This window comes from Trachypithecus francoisi, unplaced genomic scaffold (assembly GCF_009764315.1).
Source record: "Trachypithecus francoisi isolate TF-2019V2 unplaced genomic scaffold, Tfra_2.0 Lachesis_group13, whole genome shotgun sequence".
NCBI lineage: Eukaryota > Metazoa > Chordata > Mammalia > Primates > Cercopithecidae > Trachypithecus > Trachypithecus francoisi.
Genome location: NW_022681458.1, coordinates 40,097,209 through 40,119,782, shown reverse-complemented (window position 1 = coordinate 40,119,782; position 22,574 = coordinate 40,097,209). Strand labels below are relative to the sequence as shown.

The window sequence follows — 22,574 nt, the reverse complement described above, 5'->3', positions numbered from 1 at the left end:
TACAGAGTGAACACTATTCCTATCAAACTACCAACATCATTTTTCACAGAACTAGAAAAAAAGCATTCTAAAATTCATATGGAACCAAAAAGGAGCCTAAATAGCCAAAGCAATCCTAAGCAAAAAGAGAAAAGCTAGAGGCATCTCATTACCTGACTTCAAACTACACTACAAAGCTACAGTAACCAAAACAGCATTGTACTGGTACAAAAACATAGATCAATGAAACAGAATACCAAATCCAGAAATCAAGTCAAACACCTACAGCCACTTGATCTTTGACAAAGTCAACAAAAATAAGCAGTGGTAAAAGGACTCCCTATTCAATAAATGGTGTTGGGATAGCTGGCCAGCCATATGCAGAAGAATGAAACTAGACCCTTACCCTTCACCATATATAAAAATCAAAGATGGATTAATGATTTAAATATAAGACCTCAAACTATAAGAATCCTAGAAGAAACCTAGGAAACACTATTTTGGAGGACATGGGCCTTGGGAAAGAATTTATAACTAAGCCCTCAACAGTAAATAGACAACCTATATAATATGAGAAGAATATTTGCAAACTATGCATCTGACAAAGGTCTAATATCCAGCATCTATAGGGAACTTAAACAACTGAATGGGCAAAAACTAAATAAACCCATTTAAAAATGGTCAAAATACGTGAACAAACACTTCTCAAAAGAAAACATGCAAGTGGACAACAAACATGAAAAAATTCTTACCATCACTAATCATAAGAGAAATGCAAATCAAAACCACTGTGAATACAAGATCTCACACCAGTCAGAAGGGTTACCATTAAAAAGTCAGAAAAATAAGGTATGTGGGAGCCCTGGGCAAGATGGCCGAATAGGAACAGCTCTGGTCTACAGCTCCCAGTGAGATCAATGCAGAAGGCGGGTGATTTCCGCATTTCCAACTCAGGTACCTTGTTCATCTCATTGGGACTGGTTGGACAGTAGGTGCAGGCCAAGGAGGGTGAGTGGAAGCAGGGTAGGGCATTGCCTCTTCTGGGAAGCCCAAGGGGTTGGGGAACTCCCTCTCCTAGCCAAGGGAAGCCATTAGGAACTGTACCATGCACTGCAGCCCAGATACCATGCTTTTCCCACGCTCTTCACAACCCACAGACCAGGAGATTCCCTCCGGTGCCTACACCACCAGGGCCTTGGGTTTCCAGCACAAAACTGGGTGGCCGTTTGGGCAGACACTGAGCTAGCTGCAGTTTTTTTTTTTCATACTCCAGTGGTGCCTGAAACGTCAGTGAGACAGAACAGCTCACTCTTCTGGAAAGCGGGCTGAAGCCAGGGAGCCAAGTGGTCTGGCTTGGCGGGTCCCACCCCCAAAGAACCCTGCAAGCTAAGATCCACAGGCTTGAAATTCTTGCTGCCAGGCACAGCAGTCTGCGATCGACTGGGACACTTGAGCCAAAATAATAAGAGTTATTTATGACAAACCCATAGCCAATATCATACTGAATGGGCAAAAACTCGAAGCATTCCCTTTGAAAACTGGCACAAGACAGGGATGCCCTCTCTCACCATTCCTATTCAACATAGTGTTGGAAATTCTGGCCAGGCCAATCAGGTAGGAGAAAGAAATAAAGGGTATTCAATTAGGAAAGGAGGAAGTCAAACTGTCCCTGCTTGCAGATGACATGATTGTATATTTAGAAAACCCCATCGTCTCAGCCCCAAATCTCCTTAAGCTGATAAGCAACTTCAGCAAAGTCTCAGGATACAAAATCAATGTGCAAAAATCACAAGCATTCCTATACACCAATAACAGACAAACAGAGAGCCAAATCATGAGTGAACTCCCATCCACAATTGCTTCAAAGAGAATAAAATACTTAGGAATCCAACTTACAAGGGATGTGAAGGCCTCTTCAAGGAGAACTACAAATCACTGCTCAATGAAATAAAAGAGGACATAAACAAATGGAAGAATATTCCATGCTCATGGATAGGAAGAATCAATATTGTGAAAATGGCCATAGTGCGCAAGGTAATTTATAGATTCAATTCCATCCCCATTAAGCTACCAATGACTTTCTTCACAGAATTGGAAAAAACTACTTTAAAGTTCATATGGAACCAAAAAAGAGCCCGCATTGCCAAGACAATCTTAAGCCAAAAGAACAGAGCTGGAGGCATTATGCTACCTGACTTCAAACTATATTACAAGGCCACAGTAACCAAAACAGCATGGTACTGGTGCCAAAACAGAGATATAGACCAATGGAACAGAACAGAGCCCTCAGAAATAATACCACACATCTACAACCATCTGATCTTTGACAAACCTGACAAAAACAAGAAATGGGGAAAGGATTCCCTAGTTAATAAATGGTGCTGGGAAAACTGGCTAGCCGTTATGTAGAAAGCTAAAATTGGATCCCTTCCTTACACCTTACACAAAAATTAATTCAAGATGGATTAAAGACTTAAATGTTAGACCTAAATCCATAAAAACCCTAGAAGAAAACCTAGGTAATACCACTCAGGACATAGGCATGGGCAAGGACTTCATGTCTAAAACACCAAAAGCAATGGCAACAAAAGCCGAAATTGACAATTGGGATCTAATTAAACTAAAGAGCTTCTGCACAGTAAAAGAAACTATCATCAGAGTGAACAGGCAACCTACAGAATGGGAGAAAATTTTTGCAATCTACTCATCTGACAAAGGGCTAATATCCAGAACCTACAAAGAACTCAAATGTACAAGGAAAAAACAACTCAATCAAAAAGTGGGTGAAGGATATGAACAGATACTTCTCAAAAGACATTTATGTAGCCAACAGACACATGAAAAAATGCTCGTCATCACTGGCCATCAAAGAAATGCAAATCAAAACCACAATGAGATACCATCTCACACCAGTTAGAATGGCGATCATTAAAAAGTCAGGAAGCAACAGGTGGAGAGGATGTGGAGAAATAGGAACACTTTTATACTGTTGGTGGGACTGTAAACTAGTTCAACCATTGTGGAAAAGAGTGTGGTGATTCCTCAAGGATCTAGAAGTACAAATACCATTTGACCTCGCCATCCCATTACTGGGTATATACCCAAAGGATTATAAATGATGCTGCTATAAAGACACATGCACACGTATGTTTACTGTGGCACTATTCACGATAGCAAAGACTTGGAACCAACCCAAATGTCCATCAATGACAGACTGGATTAAGAAAATGTGGCATGTATACACCATGGAATACTATGCGGCCATAAAAAAGGATGAGCTCTTATCCTTTATAGGGACATGGATGCAGCTGGGAACCATCACTCTCAGCAAACTATCACAAGAACAGAAAACCAAACACTGCATGTTCTCACTCATAGGTGGGAACTGAACAATGAGAACACTTGGCCACACCACACACTGGGGCCTGTCATGGGGTGGGGGAAGGGGGAGGGATAGTATTAGAAGAAATACCTAATGTAAATGACGAGTTAATGGGTGCAGCACACCAACATGGCACATGTATACGTATGTAACAAACCTGCACTTTGTGCACATGTACTCCAGACCTTAAAGTATAATTAAAAAAAAATAAAACAATAAAAAATAAGATGTAAAAATGATGATGAAGAGATCTGTTATTACTGGTTAAAAATATTCATTAATCATAACTTCTCATCCATCTGTTAACTATTCTTCTTAGGAATTAGAGACAGAATAAACATTAGCTAGACCTTAAAAAAAAAAGTATAATAATAATAATAAAATATGTGCCAGGTGCAGTGGCTCATGTCTGTAATCCCAGCACTTTCAGAGGCCAATGTGGGAGAATTGCTTGAGTTCATGAATTTGAGACCAGCCTGGGCAGCATGGTGAGTCCCTATCTCTGCAAAAAATACAAAAATTAACTGGACGTTGTGGCACACGCCTGTAGTTCCAGCTACTTGGGAAGTTGAGGTGGGAGGATCAATTGACCCCAGGAGGTTGAGATTGCAGTGAGCCATGATGACACAACTGCACTCAAGCCTGGGTGGCAGAGTGAGACTGTCTCAAAACGAACAAACAAACAAACAAAAAACAGATACCAGCGAGGCTGTGGAGAAAAGGGAATGCTCATACACTGTTGGTGGGAATGTAAATTAGCTCGGCCACTTCGGAAGGCAGTTTGGAGATTTCTTAAAGAAATTAAAACAGAACTACCATTCAACCCAGTAATTCCACTATTGGGTATATATCCAAAAGAAAATAAATCATTCGACAAAAAGATACATGCGTTCATGTTCATCACGGCATTATTCACAATAGCAAAGACATGGAATCAACCTAACTGTTCATCAACAGTGGACTGGATAAGGAAAATGTGGTATATATACACCATGGAAGAGTATGCAGCCATAAAAATCCCTGAAATCATGTCTTCATGGCAACATGCATGTAAGTAGAGGCCACTATCCTAAGCAAATTAACACAGAAACAGAAAACCAAATACTGCATGTTCTCACTTACAAGTGGGAGGTAAACACTGGCTACTTAAGGACACAAAGATGGCAACAATAGAAACTGGGGACTATTACAGCAGGGAAGGAGGGGGAAAGGGTTGAAAAACTACGTATTGGATGCTATACTCTGTATCTGGGTAACAGGATCAATCATACTCTAAGCCTCAGCCTCATGAAATATATCCAGGTAACAAACCTGCACATGTACTCTGGAATCTAAAACAAAAATGGAAATTATAAAAAAAAAAAAAAAAAACAAATTAAATTGTGAAGGAGACTGAGTATCAAAAGACCTTTTCTGTTTGTGTCTGTAACAAAGTTCAAATTTAGTTTCTTGGAAACAATTTTTAAATAGCTAAGAGCGTCAACAGAAAACTGGAATACAGGAAAAGAACTGCTTCACACTTCCTGAATCTTCTCAAACTTGGTCTCTGCATATCAATGACTTTAGATTTTATTTTTATGTTGCTGTTACTTTTGCTAAGGAAGTATTATGGTATACATAGATACTGTCTATTCTATTTTTAAAAATCTAGGAAAAAACATTAAGATCTGTTTATTATTACTATTAGTGGTTTCTTGTGTATGTGTTGGTTTGACAAGTAGAGGTTGTTTTCTAACCAAAAACATAACACAAAAGAAAGATTTAGTATAGGATTACCTGTGCAAACCGCTGGGACAAAAACACAGGGAGACAAATGAAAATTTAAGCTACTCATGTTTATTAACTGATTTACATTCGACAAAACAAAGATAGGCGCACAAAGAGCTGTCTGACAAAGTCAAATCCCAGGTATCGAACAACAGTATTCCCCTGGCTGCCCTAGAGGGCACTTGTGCCCACTCTGCGGGGGATGTGCTCTGCCATGCGACCACTCGGTTATCACACTGCGCTGCTGTTGGGCTGCATGTGGAGTACAGGTCTGCATGCATCTGACATCAGAGAAGTGGCCCACTCAACACTAACAGCCCCAGTTCGAGATGTCGCAAGTCGATGTTAGTAACCACCAAGTACTAATTCTGTACTAAAATGGTCAGAAAAGATAACAAGCTTTGAGTACTGTGTAAAATTATACCTTTTATCGAGAATAGGCTCTTGTAAGCTGCCTTGTAACTTATTTCCTTCCTTGCCAAAGTCTATCCATTTATGTCAAATCAAGAATATACAGCACAGAATTTTCTAAAAAAGTACTTTAACAATGGTCATTAACTTCTCCCTAAGGGCCCATGCCTAAGGTTATTTACAAAAGATTTGGGATCTTCATAATTTAGGAGAACTTTTAATTCTGAGCTCAGAAAGATACTTTTCCTACTAGATAATAGGACACTCAGAAATACCTGAGGTATAATCACTGAAAACCTTCTTAAAGCAAAAAAAAAAAGAAAAAAAAAAGAAGATTGAGGTTTCCTATACTGGCATGAAAGTATACATACAATTTTTATCACAGAAAAAACTAAAATGTGAATAATACCAAAACATAACAGATAAATTGGGAGGAACCAGCTATTAGGCTCCAATTCTTCTTACTATATTTTGCAGAAAATGCTAGTATTATAGAGATTATCAGGATATACCAAAAATGATTTTGAGTGGAAACTTCAAAAAACAGCAAAACCCAGTTTTAAGACAGGATTCATTTCTAGAGACATTACACATCAGTATACAATTAAGGTGTTTCCGGTGGAACATCAACATCAGTGTACTTTAAAAAAATCTAAGTCTGGTTCTTTTTAATCAGATGTCCTTATTTGGCTGCTAACACACCCCCACCACCCTGCCTTCAAAATGATCATTTAGTCATTAATTATAAAAAAGTATACAAATTATACTCAATACAGAGCACGGCACAATCTAGTTCAATTTATAGCTTTATGTAATACACATAAATCGGACAATTTAACTTTGTACTACTTACTCTCTGGCCCTAGTTTCCTACTTCCTGATGTTTCTTGGAAACTGTAACTGTTCAGGCAACAGAAACACTAATTACTTTCTTAGGGAACAAATAAAAAATTTTAAGAATTGGCTAAAGTAAGCACCCCAGAGTCACTTTATGAAACACAAATTCAAATGGTATTTTAAAAAAGTGAATTGGAATACGTGGGAAATTTAAACACCAGGGATTCTTCTATTTAATGCCTGCCCCATTCAGGGACACTTATATTCACATATAAACCCGCTGGAATCCTTTCTGAATGTGTACGCTCTATTGACCTCAGCACAACTGAGTGAAGGGGAACGAAAGGGAGAGACCATCTTCATCCTTTGTTTTTGCAGAATTTATTTAGAAAAATTTTATTAAGAGATTCTAAAAAGTATAAGAAACGAACACATTTTTACCACTGCATTCATGTTGGCTTTTTTGAGCACATAGCTCTAAGTGGGGCGGGGGGGGGGGGCGTGGCAGGGATGCCTCAAAAGGGGAGATGAAGGACTCTCCTTGGCCTGGGAATAGGTGTGCCTATGGGAACCACAGGAGCAAGAGTCAAGAGTTCTTCAGAAAATTGCCTTTAAGTCAGGACAAACAAACAGAACATTTGCAAATGAAGCACTAAAAAGATCAAGTAATTTACTTGCCATTTTCATAAACAAAATAATTAGTCCCCTCTCTCATCTTTTCTCTATCATGTCTTTTGTATAAAGACATTTCTTTCTGAGCTGCGTGCTGTCTAGACAAAGCCACATCATCTGATGAGAAGCAGACTTTGCTCAGCAACATTGAGAAAAAACAGATCTACCTCTTTCCATTTCTTAGCCTGTGTCAACTGCTGAATGCTGAAACCTAACCCCAGAGCCTCACTTTGCCATTTCATACAGTTTGAATTAAAAAAAAAAAAAGAACCTTAGAGAAAAAGAAAAAGCTTTGACTCCCCCATTAAAAAGTTTATTCTCTAATTCTATAAATATCAAGAAGGCAGATGTGTTTAATTTTATTTGACATTAGGAAAAAAAAAAAAAACAAAACACAATCTCAAAGCAAGCACCTGGGTTTTACTTCAGTTCATAATAATTTAATGTGCCTGAGAATTTTTGTGCAAATACATGTCATCTTTCATTAAAAATATGCATAGCGCACTTTGGAAAAAGTTGGTTTAGTTGCAGCCAACTTTTCTCACAAAAAATTTTACATATATAAATATAAAACATTCCCTAATTCCTATTGATTGCACTTCTGGCTTAACCCCTTCCAGCCTCCAAGGAATTTTTAAAAACATGCAATTATGTTTGTATTCCTTGGCTACTGCACTTATTCAGAAGAAATATTCTAAAATCAAGTTTTCTTGGTTCCAATTTACCACATTTTGCTTCTTAAAAGTAAATCCCTCCCATGCTCTACTCATTTTTCTTTTGGAGGTTGTATAAAAATACAAATTTAAAAAATGAACTTTTATTAATCATAAATACAAAATAATTGAGTGGTATTTGGGTTCCCAGGGTCTCAAAGGCCTGAAAACAGAAAGGAAAATAGGAGTCTCCACCTATGATTCAATGAAAAAGATGAAACTCCTAATTTTGCTAATGCTGTGAGCATATCATTTGATGGATGCATAATTTAACCAGATATTAACAGGGGAAACATATAAGCCATCTCACCATTGTCTCAGTAATAGACTGAGCTTACCCCACCAACCCTTCAGAATGGCTTTCTGTAAGCAATAAAGCTGCTCCTTTTCTCTTCCCATCCTTCTAACCTGGGTTCTCTCTGCTTTATGCTTACCAGAAGTAAATGTGCCAGGAAGTTCAGTATCTCTGTATGTTTTAGTATTACTGAATTTATTTTTACTCACTTTTTATTTTCAAGACAAGAAAACTCAACTGAAGGAGTATATTAAACCTTTCTTTCCTGCCTCTGAACACTCATGGCCCATTCATTTATACTTTCAATTTGCCCGACTTCCTCCATTAGGGCTCATCCCAATTTTATTTCCATTCCTCCATTCCCCCTTTCACATTCACAACCCTTGTGCAACATTCCTTTTCTCTCAAGTCAGACCAGACTACATGTTTCAGTGCATATCTATCCCTCATGTGCTAATTTGTATAAGAGGTCAGTTAACTGCTGAACCTCAGTCCTCCTTCAGGACACCCATTTTGGGTGAGGATGTGCAAACTGGGGCAGCAAAGCTACCCATTATGACTGGAAGACTCTGATTCCTCCTTAGTCCACCTAATAAACTGCTACCTGAATTTAAATAAACAGCAGAATCTGGTTTTTGAAGACCAATTTCTGCCTCCTGGCATCTTCCATTCTCTTGGGCACCAGGGTTCTTGACCACTCTGGCTATCCCCAGTCTCTTCAGCCTGTCCACTAAGTTCATCTTCAACTGGCCAACATCAGGAGGGTTCCGGGAGGGTCTCAAGCCATACATCTCCTGGAGGAATGTCTCAGCTGGTCGAGAGGCCAAAAAATTTTCAGAGAGATGCACTCGAGGCTCAAAGGGCAAAGGAGAAGCGCAAGGTGAGTGAGATGGTGAATTTGGTGGTGTGGAAGGGATAGCCAGGGATTTAGGGAGAGGCTGGAGGGGGTTCTCTGAAATTGGGCTGTGGTACACTTTGGCAGAGATGCCTCGTTCTTGTAGAAGTTTGGCCAAGCTCATGGTGCTACTGAAGGTTGTAGTGGAATCTCGTCGGTTGGTGATGGACTCACCAATGCTGAGTCTATAGGACAAGGCAGGAGAATTCACGGCAGTGTTGGATGAACTGCTACCACTACTTCCACAGGATAATGAAGGGAACCCAGAGCTTAAAAAAAAAGTAAGTGGGAGACAGTGTTTAAGAATAAAAAGCAAGCCCCAAGCTGGCACTTAAAGTAATTACAGTAGTTATCCTTGGTAAATATAAAGTAACAGGCAACAAACACATCTGTAACTGTACGCCATGGAACAGATCTGGGAAATGAAAATTTGACGTGATACTTCAATGATTAATTATTTGTAATTTGTAACTTAGTAAATAACTTATTAAAATATTTTCAGTGGGATATGAAAGGTATTGCTGTACTCTTAGATAACTTTACTCTTAAATTTTAACTCTAAAATGTACATCTGTAGAAATACAATTAAATTTTATGACAGAAAGCAAAGAAATTTGAAGACTAAGGAAAGTAATCTTTAGAATGTTTATTTATATATCCATTCCATAAAGTGAGATACATTGAGACAATAATCCATAGGTAAATAGTTTACCAACTTTAAAAAAAATTAAACATGAAATGCTCTTCTGGGAGAAGTTTCCTTCTTTTTAATCTTTTAATTTTATTTTATTGCGAAATAATAAACTTCTAATTGTTAAATTTTATTTTCTCAAGAAATGTTAATTTCAAACAATGATAGTATAAAAATATCCATAGAATGAATTTTTCTCAACCTTGACTTGAAACATGTGTTTTCAGAAAATTAAAAATAACTAATAGTTTCAACATCTATTCAGTAATACTTCTTCAGCATCACTTCAGTATTCAGTAATACTACTGAACATATAGAAGTGAAGGTGAGCTTGTGCAGAGGACTGGCCCTGTAAATCTTGTAGTTTGGCTAACTCCGGGTATATAGCCCCAGCTGGGTTATTTATTAGTTGTCTGCCCTAGGACCAGTGACCTCAACCTTCCATGCCTCAGTTTACTTTACACAATACATACTCAGTTGCCCTGCCCACTTTTATAATAATCAAATGAGAAAATTCTTATTTTATGCTTAGTCGAAAAGAAAAACTAACCAATCATGTACTTAAGGAAACGGGAATGAAATGGAGATGGTACTTCTTTAGCCAATTTCCCCGCAAAACAAATGTTACCAGTATTTAATAGATCGACTTTCACTTCAACACAAAATACTCAATATATTAAACATCAGGATATCAAAAATTTTAAAGATTATGAACAAAACACAAGCTTACAATTAACAAACTTTCTAAAGCACCAACTTGTATAGAAGCAGCAAAATTCAAGTAAGTTTGACTCCGTGGTCAAACCAGTCCAACTAAAAGCCTCTGATCCGGAATAGTCTATATATTGTATTCCCAGTCTCTAATCTCCCTATTTCTACTAGACTCTAGAACTGCCTGTCTTTACCCAAATTGTATACTTCATATAATGGCATCAACCTGTATTAAGAGTCTCCTCAAGAACCAATTTTGTAAAACTTGTTATCTTGATGACTATAAGAACAATGTAGAAAAAAATGCAGATTTTTTTGTTACAGACTTTATTGGGATCTTTAGTGGATATCATCCAAATGCTTCCCTAAATAATTCATTTGCTTCTATTTTATAGACATGGTGAATCATAATCTTATTTCCCTCCACACTGGCAGCTAGAAAGTTAAGACTCAAATACGTGGCTAACCTTAGCAAGCTAACATGGCTAATATAAGACTTTATGGTACAATTTGCACACTAGCTTTATTCTTTTACCCATTTTATATGCTTACTCTTGATTTCCCTTTGCAACATCTTTCTTTTCTACTTCTAGTTAACATTATTCTTTAATGCATTTAAAGTAATTATAGTAGTTATCCTTGGTAAATATAAAGGGACAGGCAACAAACACATCAGTAACTGTGCACTGTTACACGTTCTACATATCTTTAAAAGCCACCTGAGATCCTTTTGGGAATTGTTAGGATGGGAATGGCATCAATATGGCTTAATAAGGGACTACATATTAGAATATTCAAGTTTTAGCCTATGTAGTAAATAATTTGGCCTTGCCTAGAGAGGTCTGGCCTTTGCCCTCCGCTCCTTGGAGGCAATCTATGTCACAATAGGAGTGTCTTTGGCTAGAGTGGAGGCTGATCACACTAAATCTTAGGGTGGGCCAGGCCATACCCAACAGTCTTAGGGTGAGGAATGGCCATGCCAAAAAGACCAACCATGTGATTTAGGGTAGGGCCTTTGAGTCATGCAGTATCAGTTGGCCAGAAGGCTGAGTTCAACTCTGTTGAACTGAGTTCAATCAATCATACCTACACAACAAAGCCTCAATACAGACAGACTGTAAACACTAATACTTGGGTGAACTTACCTGGTTGGTAATATTCTGTGTGTACCGTCACATATCAATACCAGGAGAGTAATGAATCCTAAGGACACATGTAGAATCCTCTAAGACTCTGCCCTATGCCTTTCTTCCTTTGGACAATTTTAACCTGTATTCTTCCCTTGTAATACAGTAGCCACAAGTATAACAACTTGCTGTGAGTTCTGTGAGATCTTCTAGCAAATTACTGAACCTGAAAGTGGTTTTGGGAACCCTCTGCACTTGCAGGTGTTGTCAGAAGTGAAGGTGAGCTTGTGCAGAGGACAGACCCTGTAAATCTTGCAGTTTGGCTAACTCCGGGTATATAGCCCCAGCTGGGTTATTTATTAGTTGTCTGCCCTAGAACCAGTCACCTCAACCTTCCATGCCTCAGTTTACTTTACACAATACATATTCAAGTTGCCCTGCCTACTTTTATAATAATCAAATTAGAAAATGCAATGTGAAAATATTCTAAAGACACATTATCACAGAACATTAATTAACAATCTAGAAATTAAAATGAAGGTAATTTTTAAAAGAAATTCATGAAAATATAGCTGAGGAAAGAAGTGAGGCCCCAGATATTCCAGGCACTCTTACCTGGGGGTAACCTGAGTGATGTCAGAGGGATGTAATATTCTACAGGTGGTGAAAGTGAATGTTGAGTTTGTGCATGACAGGCACTTTCCTGGATTGGCGGTTGCAACTGAAATAGATTTTTAGGGAGCAAATACAAGATTGAAAGACTAGATTAATAATGTAAAAAGCTCATCATTATTTATTAATAATATAGCATTTATCAAGTACCTTTTGTACTAAAAATCCCCAAATCTGGAAATGAAATAAATATACATAAAGATTGTACTAGTATTAGCTGGTTAGTATATAGGTGAATCCAATACTTTAAAACTGTAAAGCAAAAGGCATAAACAAAGCTTAGAAATGAGAAAAGAAAACTGAAAAAATACATTAAAAAAATCAAGATCTAGTTATCCAAATGATTCAGCCAAATTTATCTACTCTGGTGGTTCTCAAAGTGTGGTCTGAAGACTGTGGGAGTCTACAGGTCAAAGCTACTTTCATAGTAATGTTAAGACAGAGGCCTTTTCTTTGTGACTGGGTTTACATTTGCACTGCTGGTGCAAAAGCAATGGAAGGCAAAACTCCTGGCTCCTCAGCACAAATCAAGGCAATATCACCAAGTTGTACTAGTCTTCTTAATTGTTATGCACTTGGTATTTTTTTAAAAGCCATATTCACTTAAGAATGTCCTTGAAGTAGCAGTAAAAATTATCTATTAAATTTTGAATCTTAGTCCTTGAGTCATTTTCCTGTTCTGTGCGATGAAATAGGAAAGATGTATTAAGCACTCTTGCTGCACACTGAGATACAGTGATTATCCAGAGGAAAATACTTGTGCAACTGATTTGAAATTTTGTCATGGAATACCATTTTTACTTTAAAGAACTAACAGACAAACTATAGTTATTCAGACTTGGGTGTTAAGAGAGACATGTTAAAAATGAATGAAGTGAGCCTGTCCCTTCAAGAAAAACAGCTAACAAAATGTGAGCTTTCAAGAAAAAGTTAGTTTTGGAAAACTTATATCCACCACTGAAAGCATGAACATCCTTAAAGACTTTTCTGATAAGATAGGTGGTGATATTAATATGATTTTAATATTTTTATGCAATAAAATGTGCCAACATTTGGAAAATCTGCATAACTCCATGAACCAATCAACATTTTCTAAATGATCAATGCATGATGTTAAAAATCAAGCATGGGTGAAAGATATATTCAAAATGTAGGATATGACCAATGCATTTTATTTAATTTTAATTTTAATTTTTTTTTAGTAGAGACAGGGTTTCACCATGTTGGCCAGGCTGGTCTCAAACTCCTGACCTCAGGTGATTGCCCACCTCGGTCTCCCAAAGTGCTGGGATTACAGGTGTGAGCTACCAGCCTGACCAATGCATTTTAATGTTAACAAAGTAATGAAAAGTTAATTGTTAGGGTTTCTGATCTCACATTGCTACAAATGTTCAAGAAACTACTACTTACCTAGTTTTACTATAATATCAAAAAATAGCTACAAATATCTGAAAAGACTATTAAAACACTCTTTCCTTTCCAACTGCATGCTTGTGCCTGGCTGCATTTCCGTCATATTGTTCAACTGAAACAACATATTGCAACAGACTGAAGGTAGACGCTGATAATGAGAATAAAGCTATTTTGTATTAAGTCAAAAATGAGAGACTTGCACAACTGTTTTTCTCACTATGAAAAAAATAGCTATTTTTCACAAAACATATTTGTGTACACTTATTTTAAATGAGTTAATACACATTTTTATAGTTTCTCAGTTTTGATTTATGATATATTAAATGTCAATAGATATAACCTACACAGATAGGCTCTCTGGAATTCTCAGTGATTTTTAAGAGTGTAAAGAGTTCCTGAGCCCAAAAAGTTTGTGAACCACTGACCTGAATTCATCCAGCTCTCTACCTAATCTACTAATGTAAGCTGGCTAAGATAAAGTGGAGGGGATTAGGAATGCCACTAATGCTACAGATTTTCATTATCTGGTATCCAAGATTGAGTACCCTCCAGTGAGCAGAAGTAGCCAGCTGACTATCTAATAAGTCAGAATGCAAAGTACTTCTGGTTACTATACCACATTTGACCAGACACTCTTCTCACCTGTAACTGGTCCACCTGCTGAAGTAATGGGTGGTAGGAAGATCCCCGTGACTGGCTTGGATGTTGACAGTTTCTCTTCCACTTGAAGAGGTTGCTGAACCTGAAAAGTAATACCCTCCTCTTCATCCTCTTCTAAATCTGAGATGTGATAAATGGTATCCCTGGGCAACTGGGTAAAGCCTTTAGTAATGACACCTGGTCGTGGATCAAGGATGGTTCCCAAGTTTGGCTGAGCAAGCTGCTGCCAGTGATACAGAGTTTGTGATCCTGAATATGCAAAACAAAGGAGGGGGAAAAGGCATGTTTACATTTCCCACAAATCTTAAAACAGAAGCTAAAATTATATGTGTAATAACAATAATGGCAGCAATAAAACTATTTATTTGGTGCTAATAATCTGGTAAAAGCTGCAAATTAAAGTTTTCAGTGGAAGATGACAAGATGTCAAAGGTATGAGTAACAATTTGTTTTAACAGTTAACTTTGAGAAGGACATCTAAAGGGGTGAAAAAAACCCCAAGGAGACACCCTTAATAGGAAAGGAGCTTAGCTGCTGAGGCAGTGATGGAAGATAGGTGCCTAAGAGGTGACCTGTATTTTCCCAGGTGACAAAAAAGTCAAATACTTCTCTGGCCTGGAACTATGCCTATGAAGTTGAAAGTCAAAAGCCAGGCTCCCAGGAGAACAGGAAAATGAAGAAGATAATGAAAAGGAGGATATGTTCTACTGGTTCCAGACTATAGAATCCTGGTAAATGATCACCCCAAGCAACTGCACCAGATGCGATGTCTAATTATGTCACTGTAGTAATTTCAGCCTAAAAATGGCAAGTCCAGGGGCAGAGCAAGATGGCCAAATAGGAACAGCTCCAGTCTCCAACTCCCAGGGCGAGCGACACAGAACACCGGTGATTTCTGCATTTTCAACTGAGGTACTGGGGTCATCTCACTAGGGAGTGCCGGACCATCGGTGCTGGTCAGCTGCTGCAGCCCGACCAGCAAGAGCTGAAACAGGGCGAGGCATCACCTCACCTGGGAATTGCAAGGGGGAGGGGAGTCCCTTTTCCTAGCCAGGGGAACTGAGACACACAACACCCGGAAAATCGGGTGACTCCCACCCCAATACCGCGCTTTGAGCAAACGGGCACACCAGGAGATTGTATCCCACACCTGGCCGGGAGGGTCCCATGCCCACGGAGCCTCCCTCATTGCTAGCACAGCAGTCTGCGATCTAACTGCAAGGCAGCAGTGAGGCTGGGGGAGGGGCGCCCACCATTGCTGAGGCTTAAGTAGGTAAACAAAGCCGCTGGGAAGCTCGAACTGGGTGGAGCTCACAGCAGCTCAAGGAAACCTGCCTGTCTCTGTAGACTCCACCTCTGGGGACAGGGCACAGCTAAACAACAACAACAAAAAAAGCAGCAGGAACCTTTGCAGACGCAAATGACTCTGTCTGATAGCTTTGAAGAGAGCAGTGGATCTCCCCACACAGAGGTTGAGATCTGAGAAGGGACAGACTGCCTGCTCAAGTGGGTCCCTGACCCCTGAGTAGCCTAACTGGGAGACATCCCCCACTAGGGGCAGTCTGATACCCCACACCTCACAGGGTGGAGTACACCCCTGAGAGGAAGCTACCAAAGTAAGAATCAGACAGGTACACTCGCTGTTCAGCAATATTCTATCTTCTGCAACCTCTGCTGCTGATACCCAGGCAAACAGGGTCTGGAGTGGTCCTCAAGCAATCTCCAACAGACCTGCAGCTGAGGGTCCTGACTGTTAGAAGGAAAACTATCAAACAGGAAGGACACCTATACCAAAACCCCATCAGTACGTCACCATCATCAAAGACCAGAGGCAGATAAAACCACAAAGATGGGGAAAAAGCAGGGCAGAAAAGCTGGAAATTCAAAAAATAAGAGCACATCTCCCCCTGCAAAGGAGCGCAGCTCATCGTCAGCAACGGATCGAAGCTGGTCAGGGAATGACTTTGACGAGATGAGAGAAGAAGGCTTCAGTCCATCAAACTTCTCAGAGCTAAAGGAGGAATTATGTACCCAGCGCAAAGAAACTAAAAATCTTGAAAAAAAAGTGGAGGAATTGACAGCTAGAATAATTAATGCAGAGAAGGTCATAAACGAAATGACAGAGATAAAAACCAAGACACGAGAAATACGTGACAAATGCACAAGCTTCAGTAACCGACTCGATCAACTGGAAGAAAGAGTATCAGCGACTGAGGATCAAAGGAATGCAACGAAGCAAGAAGAGAAACCAAAAGAAAAAAGAAGAAAAAGAAATGAACAAAGCCTGCAAGAAGTATGGGATTATGTAAAAAGACCAAATCTACATCTGATTGGGGTGCCTGAAAGTGAGGGGGAAAATGGAACCAAGCTGGAAAACACTCTTCAGGATATCATCCAGGAGAACTTCCCCAACCTAGTAGGGCAGGCCAACATTCAAATTCAGGAAATACAGAGAACGCCACAAAGATACTCCTCGAGAAGAGCAACTCCAAGACACATAATTGCCAGATTCACCAAAGTTGAAATGAAGGAAAAAATCTTAAGGGCAGCCAGAGAGAAAGGTCGGGTTACCCATAAAGGGAAGCCCATCAGACTAACAGCAGATCTCTCGGCAGAAACTCTACAAGCCAGAAGAGAGTGGGGGCCAATATTCAACATTCTTAAAGAAAAGAATTTTAAACCCAGAATTTCATATCCAGCCAAACTAAGTTTCATAAGTGAATAAGAAATAAAATCCTTTACAGATAAGCAAATGCTTAGAGATTTTGTCACCACCAGGCCTGCCTTACAAGAGACCCTGAAGGAAGCCCTAAACATGGAAAGGAACAACCGGTACGAGCCATTGCAAAAACATGCCAAAATGTAAAGACCATCGAGGCTAGGAAGAAACTGCATCAACTAACGAGCAAAATAACCAGTTAATATCATAATGGCAGGATCAAGTCCACACATAACAATATTAACTTTAAATGTAAATGGACTAAATGCTCCAATTAAAAGACACAGACTGGCAAACTGGATCAAGAGTCAAGACCCATCAGTCTGCTGTATTCAGGAGACCCATCTCACATGCAGAGACATACATAGGCTCAAAATAAAGGGATGGAGGAAGATCTACCAAGCAAATGGAGAACAAAAAAAAAGCAGGGGTTGCAATACTAGTCTCTGATAAAACAGACTTTAAATCAACAGAGATCAAAAGAGACAAAGAAGGCCATTATGTAATGGTAAAGGGATCAATTCAACAAGAAGAGCTAACTATCCTAAATATATATGCACCCAATACAGGAGCAACCAGATTCATAAACCAAGTCCATAGAGACCTACAAAGAGACTTAGACTCCCACACAATAATAACGGGAGACTTTAACACCCTACTGTCAACATTAGACAGATCAATGAGACAGAAAGTTAACAGGATATCCAGGAATTGAATTCATCTCTGCACCAAGCGGACCTTATAGACATCTGTAGAACTCTCCACCCCAAATCAACAGAATATACATTCTTCTCAGCACCACATAGCACTTATTCCAAAATTGACCACATAATTGGAAGTAAAGAACTCCTCAGCAAATGTAAAAGAATAGAAATTATAACAAACTGTCTCTCAGACCACAGTGCAGTCAAACTAGAACTCAGGACTAAGAAACTCAATCAAAACCGCTCAACTACATGGAAACTGAACAACCTGCTCCTGAATGACTACTGGGTACATAACGAAATGAAGGCAGAAATAAAGATGTTCTTTGAAACCAATAAGAATAAAGATACAACATACCAGAATCTCTGGGACACATTTAAAGCAGTGTGTAGAGGGAAATTTATAGCACTAAATGCCCACAAGAGAAAGCTGGAAAGATCTAAAATTGACACTCTAACATCACAATTAAAAGAACTAGAGAGGCAAGAGCAAACACATTCAAAAGCTAGCAGAAGGCAAGAAATAACTAAGATCAGAGCAGAACGGAAGGAGATAGAGACACAAAAAACCCTCCAAAAAATCAATGAATCCAGGAGTTGGTTTTTTGAAAAGATCAACAAAATTGACAGACCGCTAGCAAGACTGATAAAGAAGAAAAGAGAGAAGAATCAAATAGACGCAATAAAAAATGATAAAGGGGATATCACCACCGACCCCACAGAAATACAAACTACCATCAGAGAATACTATAAACACCTCTACGCAAATAAACTAGAAAATCTACAAGAAACGGATAATTTCCTGGACACTTAACCTCTTCCAAGACTAAACCAGGAAGAAGTTGAATCCCTAAATACACCAATAGCAGGCTCTGAAATTGAGGCAACAATTAATAGCCTACCAACCAAAAAAAGTCCAGGACCAGATGGATTCACAGCTGAATTCTACCAGAGGTACAAGGAGGAGCTGGTACCATTCCTTCTGAAACGATTCCAATCAATAGAAAAAGAGGGAATCCTCCCTAAGTCATTTTATGAGGCCAACATCATCCTGATACCAAAGCCTGGCAGAGACACAACAAAAAAAGAGAATTTTAGACCAATATCCCTGATGAACATCGATGCAAAAATCCTCAATAAAATACTGGCAAAATGGATTCAGCAGCACATCAAAAAGCTTATCCACCATGATCAAGTGGGCTTCATCCCTGGGATGCAAGGCTGGTTCAACATTCGTAAATCAATTAACGTAATCCAGCATATAAACAGAACCAAAGACAAGAACCACATGATTATCTCAATAGATGCAGAAAAGGCTTTTGACAAAATTCAACAGCCCTTCATGCTAAAAACGCTCAATAAATTCGGTATTGATGGAACGTACCTCAAAATAGTAAGAGCTATTTATGACAAACCCACAGCTAATATCATACTGAATGGGCAAAAACTGGAAAAATTCCCTTTGAAAACTGGCACAAGATAGGGATGCCCTCTCTCACCATTCCTATTCAACATAGTGTTGGAAGTTCTGGCTAGGGCAATCAGGCAAGAGAAAGAAATCAAGGGTATTCAGTTAGGAAAAGAAGAAGTCAAATTGTCCCTGTTTGCAGATGACATGATTGTATATTTAGAAAACCTCATTGTCTCAGCCCCAAATCTCCTTAAGCTGATAAGCAACTTCAGCAAAGTCTCAGGATACAAAATTAATGTGCAAAAATCACAAGCATTCTTATACACCAGTAACAGACAAACAAGAGAGCCAAATCAGGAATGAACTTCCATTCACAATTGCTTCAAAGAGAATAAAATACCTAGGAATCCAACTTACAAGGGACGTAAAGGACCTGTTCAAGGAGAACTACAAACCACTGCTCAGTGAAATAAAAGATGACACAAACAAATGGAAGAACATACCATGCTCATGGATAGGAAGAATCAATATCGTGAAAATGGCCATACTGCCCAAGGTTATTTATAGATTCAATGCCATCCCCATCAAGCTACCAATGACTTTCTTCACAGAATTGGAAAAAACTGCTTTAAAGTTCATATGGAACCAAAAAAGAGCCCGCATTGCCAAGACAATCCTAAGTCAAAAGAACAAAGCTGGAGGCATCACGCTACCTGACTTCAAACTATACTACAAGGCTACAGTAACCAAAACAGCATGGTACTGGTACCAAAACAGAGATATAGACCAATGGAACAGAACAGAGTCCTCAGAAATAATACCACACATCTATAGCCACCTGATCTTTGACAAACCTGAGAGAAACAAGAAATGGGGAAAGGATTCCCTATTTAATAAATGGTGCTGGGAAAACTGGCTAGCCATAAGTAGAAAGCTGAAACTGGATCCTTTCCTTACTCCTTATACGAAAATCAATTCAAGATGGAATAGAGACTTAAATGTTAGACCTAATACCATAAAAACCCTAGAAGAAAACCTAGGTAGTACCATTCAGGACATAGGCATGGGCAAGGACTTCATGTCTAAAACACCAAAAGCAAAAATTGACAAATGGGATCTCATTAAACTAAAGAGCTTCTGCACAGCAAAAGAAACTACCATCAGAGTCAACAGGCAACCTACAGAACGGGAGAAAATTTTTGCAATCTACTCATCTGACAAAGGGCTGATATCCAGAATCTACAAAGAACTCATACAAATTTACAAGAAAAAAACAAACAACCCCATCAAAAAGTGGGCAAAGGATATGAACAGACATTTCTCAAAAGAAGACATTCATACAGCCAACAGACACATGAAAAAATGCTCATCATCACTCGCCATCAGAGAAATGCAGATCAAAACCACAATGAGATACCATCTCACACCAGTTAGAATGGCAATCATTAAGAAGTCAGGAAACAACAGGTGTTGGAGAGGATGTGGAGAAATAGGAACACTTTTACACTGTTGGTGGGATTGTAAACTAGTTCAACCATTATGGAAAACAGTATGGCGATTCCTCAAGGATCTAGAACTAGATGTACCATATGACCCAGCCATCCCACTACTGGGTATATACCCAAAGGATTATAAATCATGCTGCTATAAAGACACATGCACACGTATGTTTATTGCGGCACTATTCACAATAGCAAAGACTTGGAATCAACCCAAATGTCCATCAGTGACAGACTGGATTAAGAAAATGTGGCACATATACACCATGGAATACTATGCAGCCATAAAAAAGGATGAGTTTGCGTCCTTTGTAGGGACATGGATGCAGCTGGAAACCATCATTCTTAGCAAACTATCACAAGAACAGATAACCAAACACCGCATGTTCTCACTCACAGGTGGGAACTGAACAATGAGATCACTTGGACTCGGGAAGGGGAACATCACACACTGGGGCCTATCATGGGGAGGGGGAAGGGGGGAGGGATTGCATTGGGAGTTATACCTGACATAAGTGACGAATTGATGGGTGCTGACGAGTTGATGGGTGCAGCACACCAACATGGCACAAGTATACATATGTAACAAACCTGCACGTTATGCACATGTACCCTAGAACTTAAAGTATAATAATAATAATAAAAAAAAAATAATGGCAAGTCCAGCAAATATCTGCACTGATCATTAATGAATACAACTAAGTTATACAATCTTTGAGTTTGAGGGGTCTTTATAAGTTACATACTCACAATTTTATTTAATGCATAACTCTTTTTAGGATAATATAAGAGAATCATTCAATGATTGTTATTATTCCAGAAAACAAAGGAATTTATTTTGAATTCAAGTTCTTTCTTAGGAGAGAATAGAAACTGAACTGAAAAAAGGAAAAATACAGGCACACACACCTCTAAGTCAATTATACTTTTGGGTAAAAAACTCTTTTGAAAAGGAAGGTGGAGATGAATTATTATCTCTAGATCATTATCATTTATCGTATCTTATTCATCTAACCATGGAAACTGCTGTCAATGATATTCCTTAGCAAAGGACAGAAAAAGATTACTCCTCCTCCCTGCTCAGGTTTACATTAAAAAACATCAGTAGAAGAGAACTGCTGGCTGATGATTCAGAGACTGCAACTCTCTTCGTTTATTAATTTTCCACAAAGTACTACTACAAAGTCTTGCCACCCAAACAGCAAGGTTATGGGATAAAAAAAGATCATCTGCACATAATACTCCTAAAATTAAGACACAAATCTCAATTCCAGGGAAAGGAACTTCCAGTAAGTCACGTGGCTTAGTAGGGGCGCTTACTGATTTATTACCTTCAAGGGGCTTGACAATTTGTAATTTTTCTGGCATAAAACCTCGAAGGCAACTGGCACTGCTGAGGTCTGTGATCTCTGACTGGTTGGTGCAGAGAGAGACAAGGCTGTCTGTCGGGGTGACACAGCCACTAACCCCTTCCTTCTGGTCAGCCAGAACCTGGATCTTCCGCTGCCATTCTTCAGCGAAGAACTGCTTCTCACTTAAATAGTTCTGTCGACGCAAGTTAAGGCGATGCAGTGCTGTAGCCAAATCACTGTCTCCAGAGGGTCCTGGTTGGCCCATCTTCTGGGAGCTCCTATAGGAAAATTGCGTTCACTGATTAGATCTTGAGGATCATCAGCACGACCCAGACCTCTCCTTTCTACAATGGAGAGCATTCAAGAGACTGATCTTAAAAACATGGTATTTTCCTAGATACCTGGAATATAGAAGTAATAACAACAAACCAAAATCACCAACAACACTATACATCATTTTTACAGAACATTTCAAATGACTTGAAAGGCAAGATAATACTTTATTGATATTCTGTGCTTTCTGAATTTTCTATTTCATTTAATTTATGAAACTACACATTCAACCATCTATAAATTCTTATTAGGTGGTCACAAAAGTAAATATCGTATTTTGCTGAATCTGTATCATGGATTGCAAGAGGTACCATTATTTTATGTATCATAA

At 38.8% G+C, this 22,574-nt stretch overlaps 1 protein-coding gene across 5 annotated transcripts in view; it reads right to left on the bottom strand.

Moving 5' to 3' along the window:
* TRAK2 (trafficking kinesin protein 2) overlaps positions 1–22,574 on the bottom strand; it is a 102,261-nt gene that overhangs the window by 11,964 nt on the left and 67,723 nt on the right. For 3 of the 5 annotated variants that reach the window (XM_033230705.1, XM_033230707.1, XM_033230706.1), the window contains exons 13-16: positions 21,890–22,188; positions 14,208–14,474; positions 12,096–12,201; positions 5,176–9,220 (exon numbers count right to left, since the gene is read on the bottom strand). In XM_033230705.1, the coding sequence (XP_033086596.1) occupies positions 8,545–9,220; positions 12,096–12,201; positions 14,208–14,474; positions 21,890–22,188 (1,348 nt within the window). In that variant the 3' untranslated portion in view covers positions 5,176–8,544. Of the gene's footprint in view, positions 1–5,175; positions 9,221–12,095; positions 12,202–14,207; positions 14,475–21,889; positions 22,189–22,574 lie in introns of those variants that run through there. The other 2 variants (XR_004441625.1, XR_004441626.1) reach the window with 1 other exon arrangement.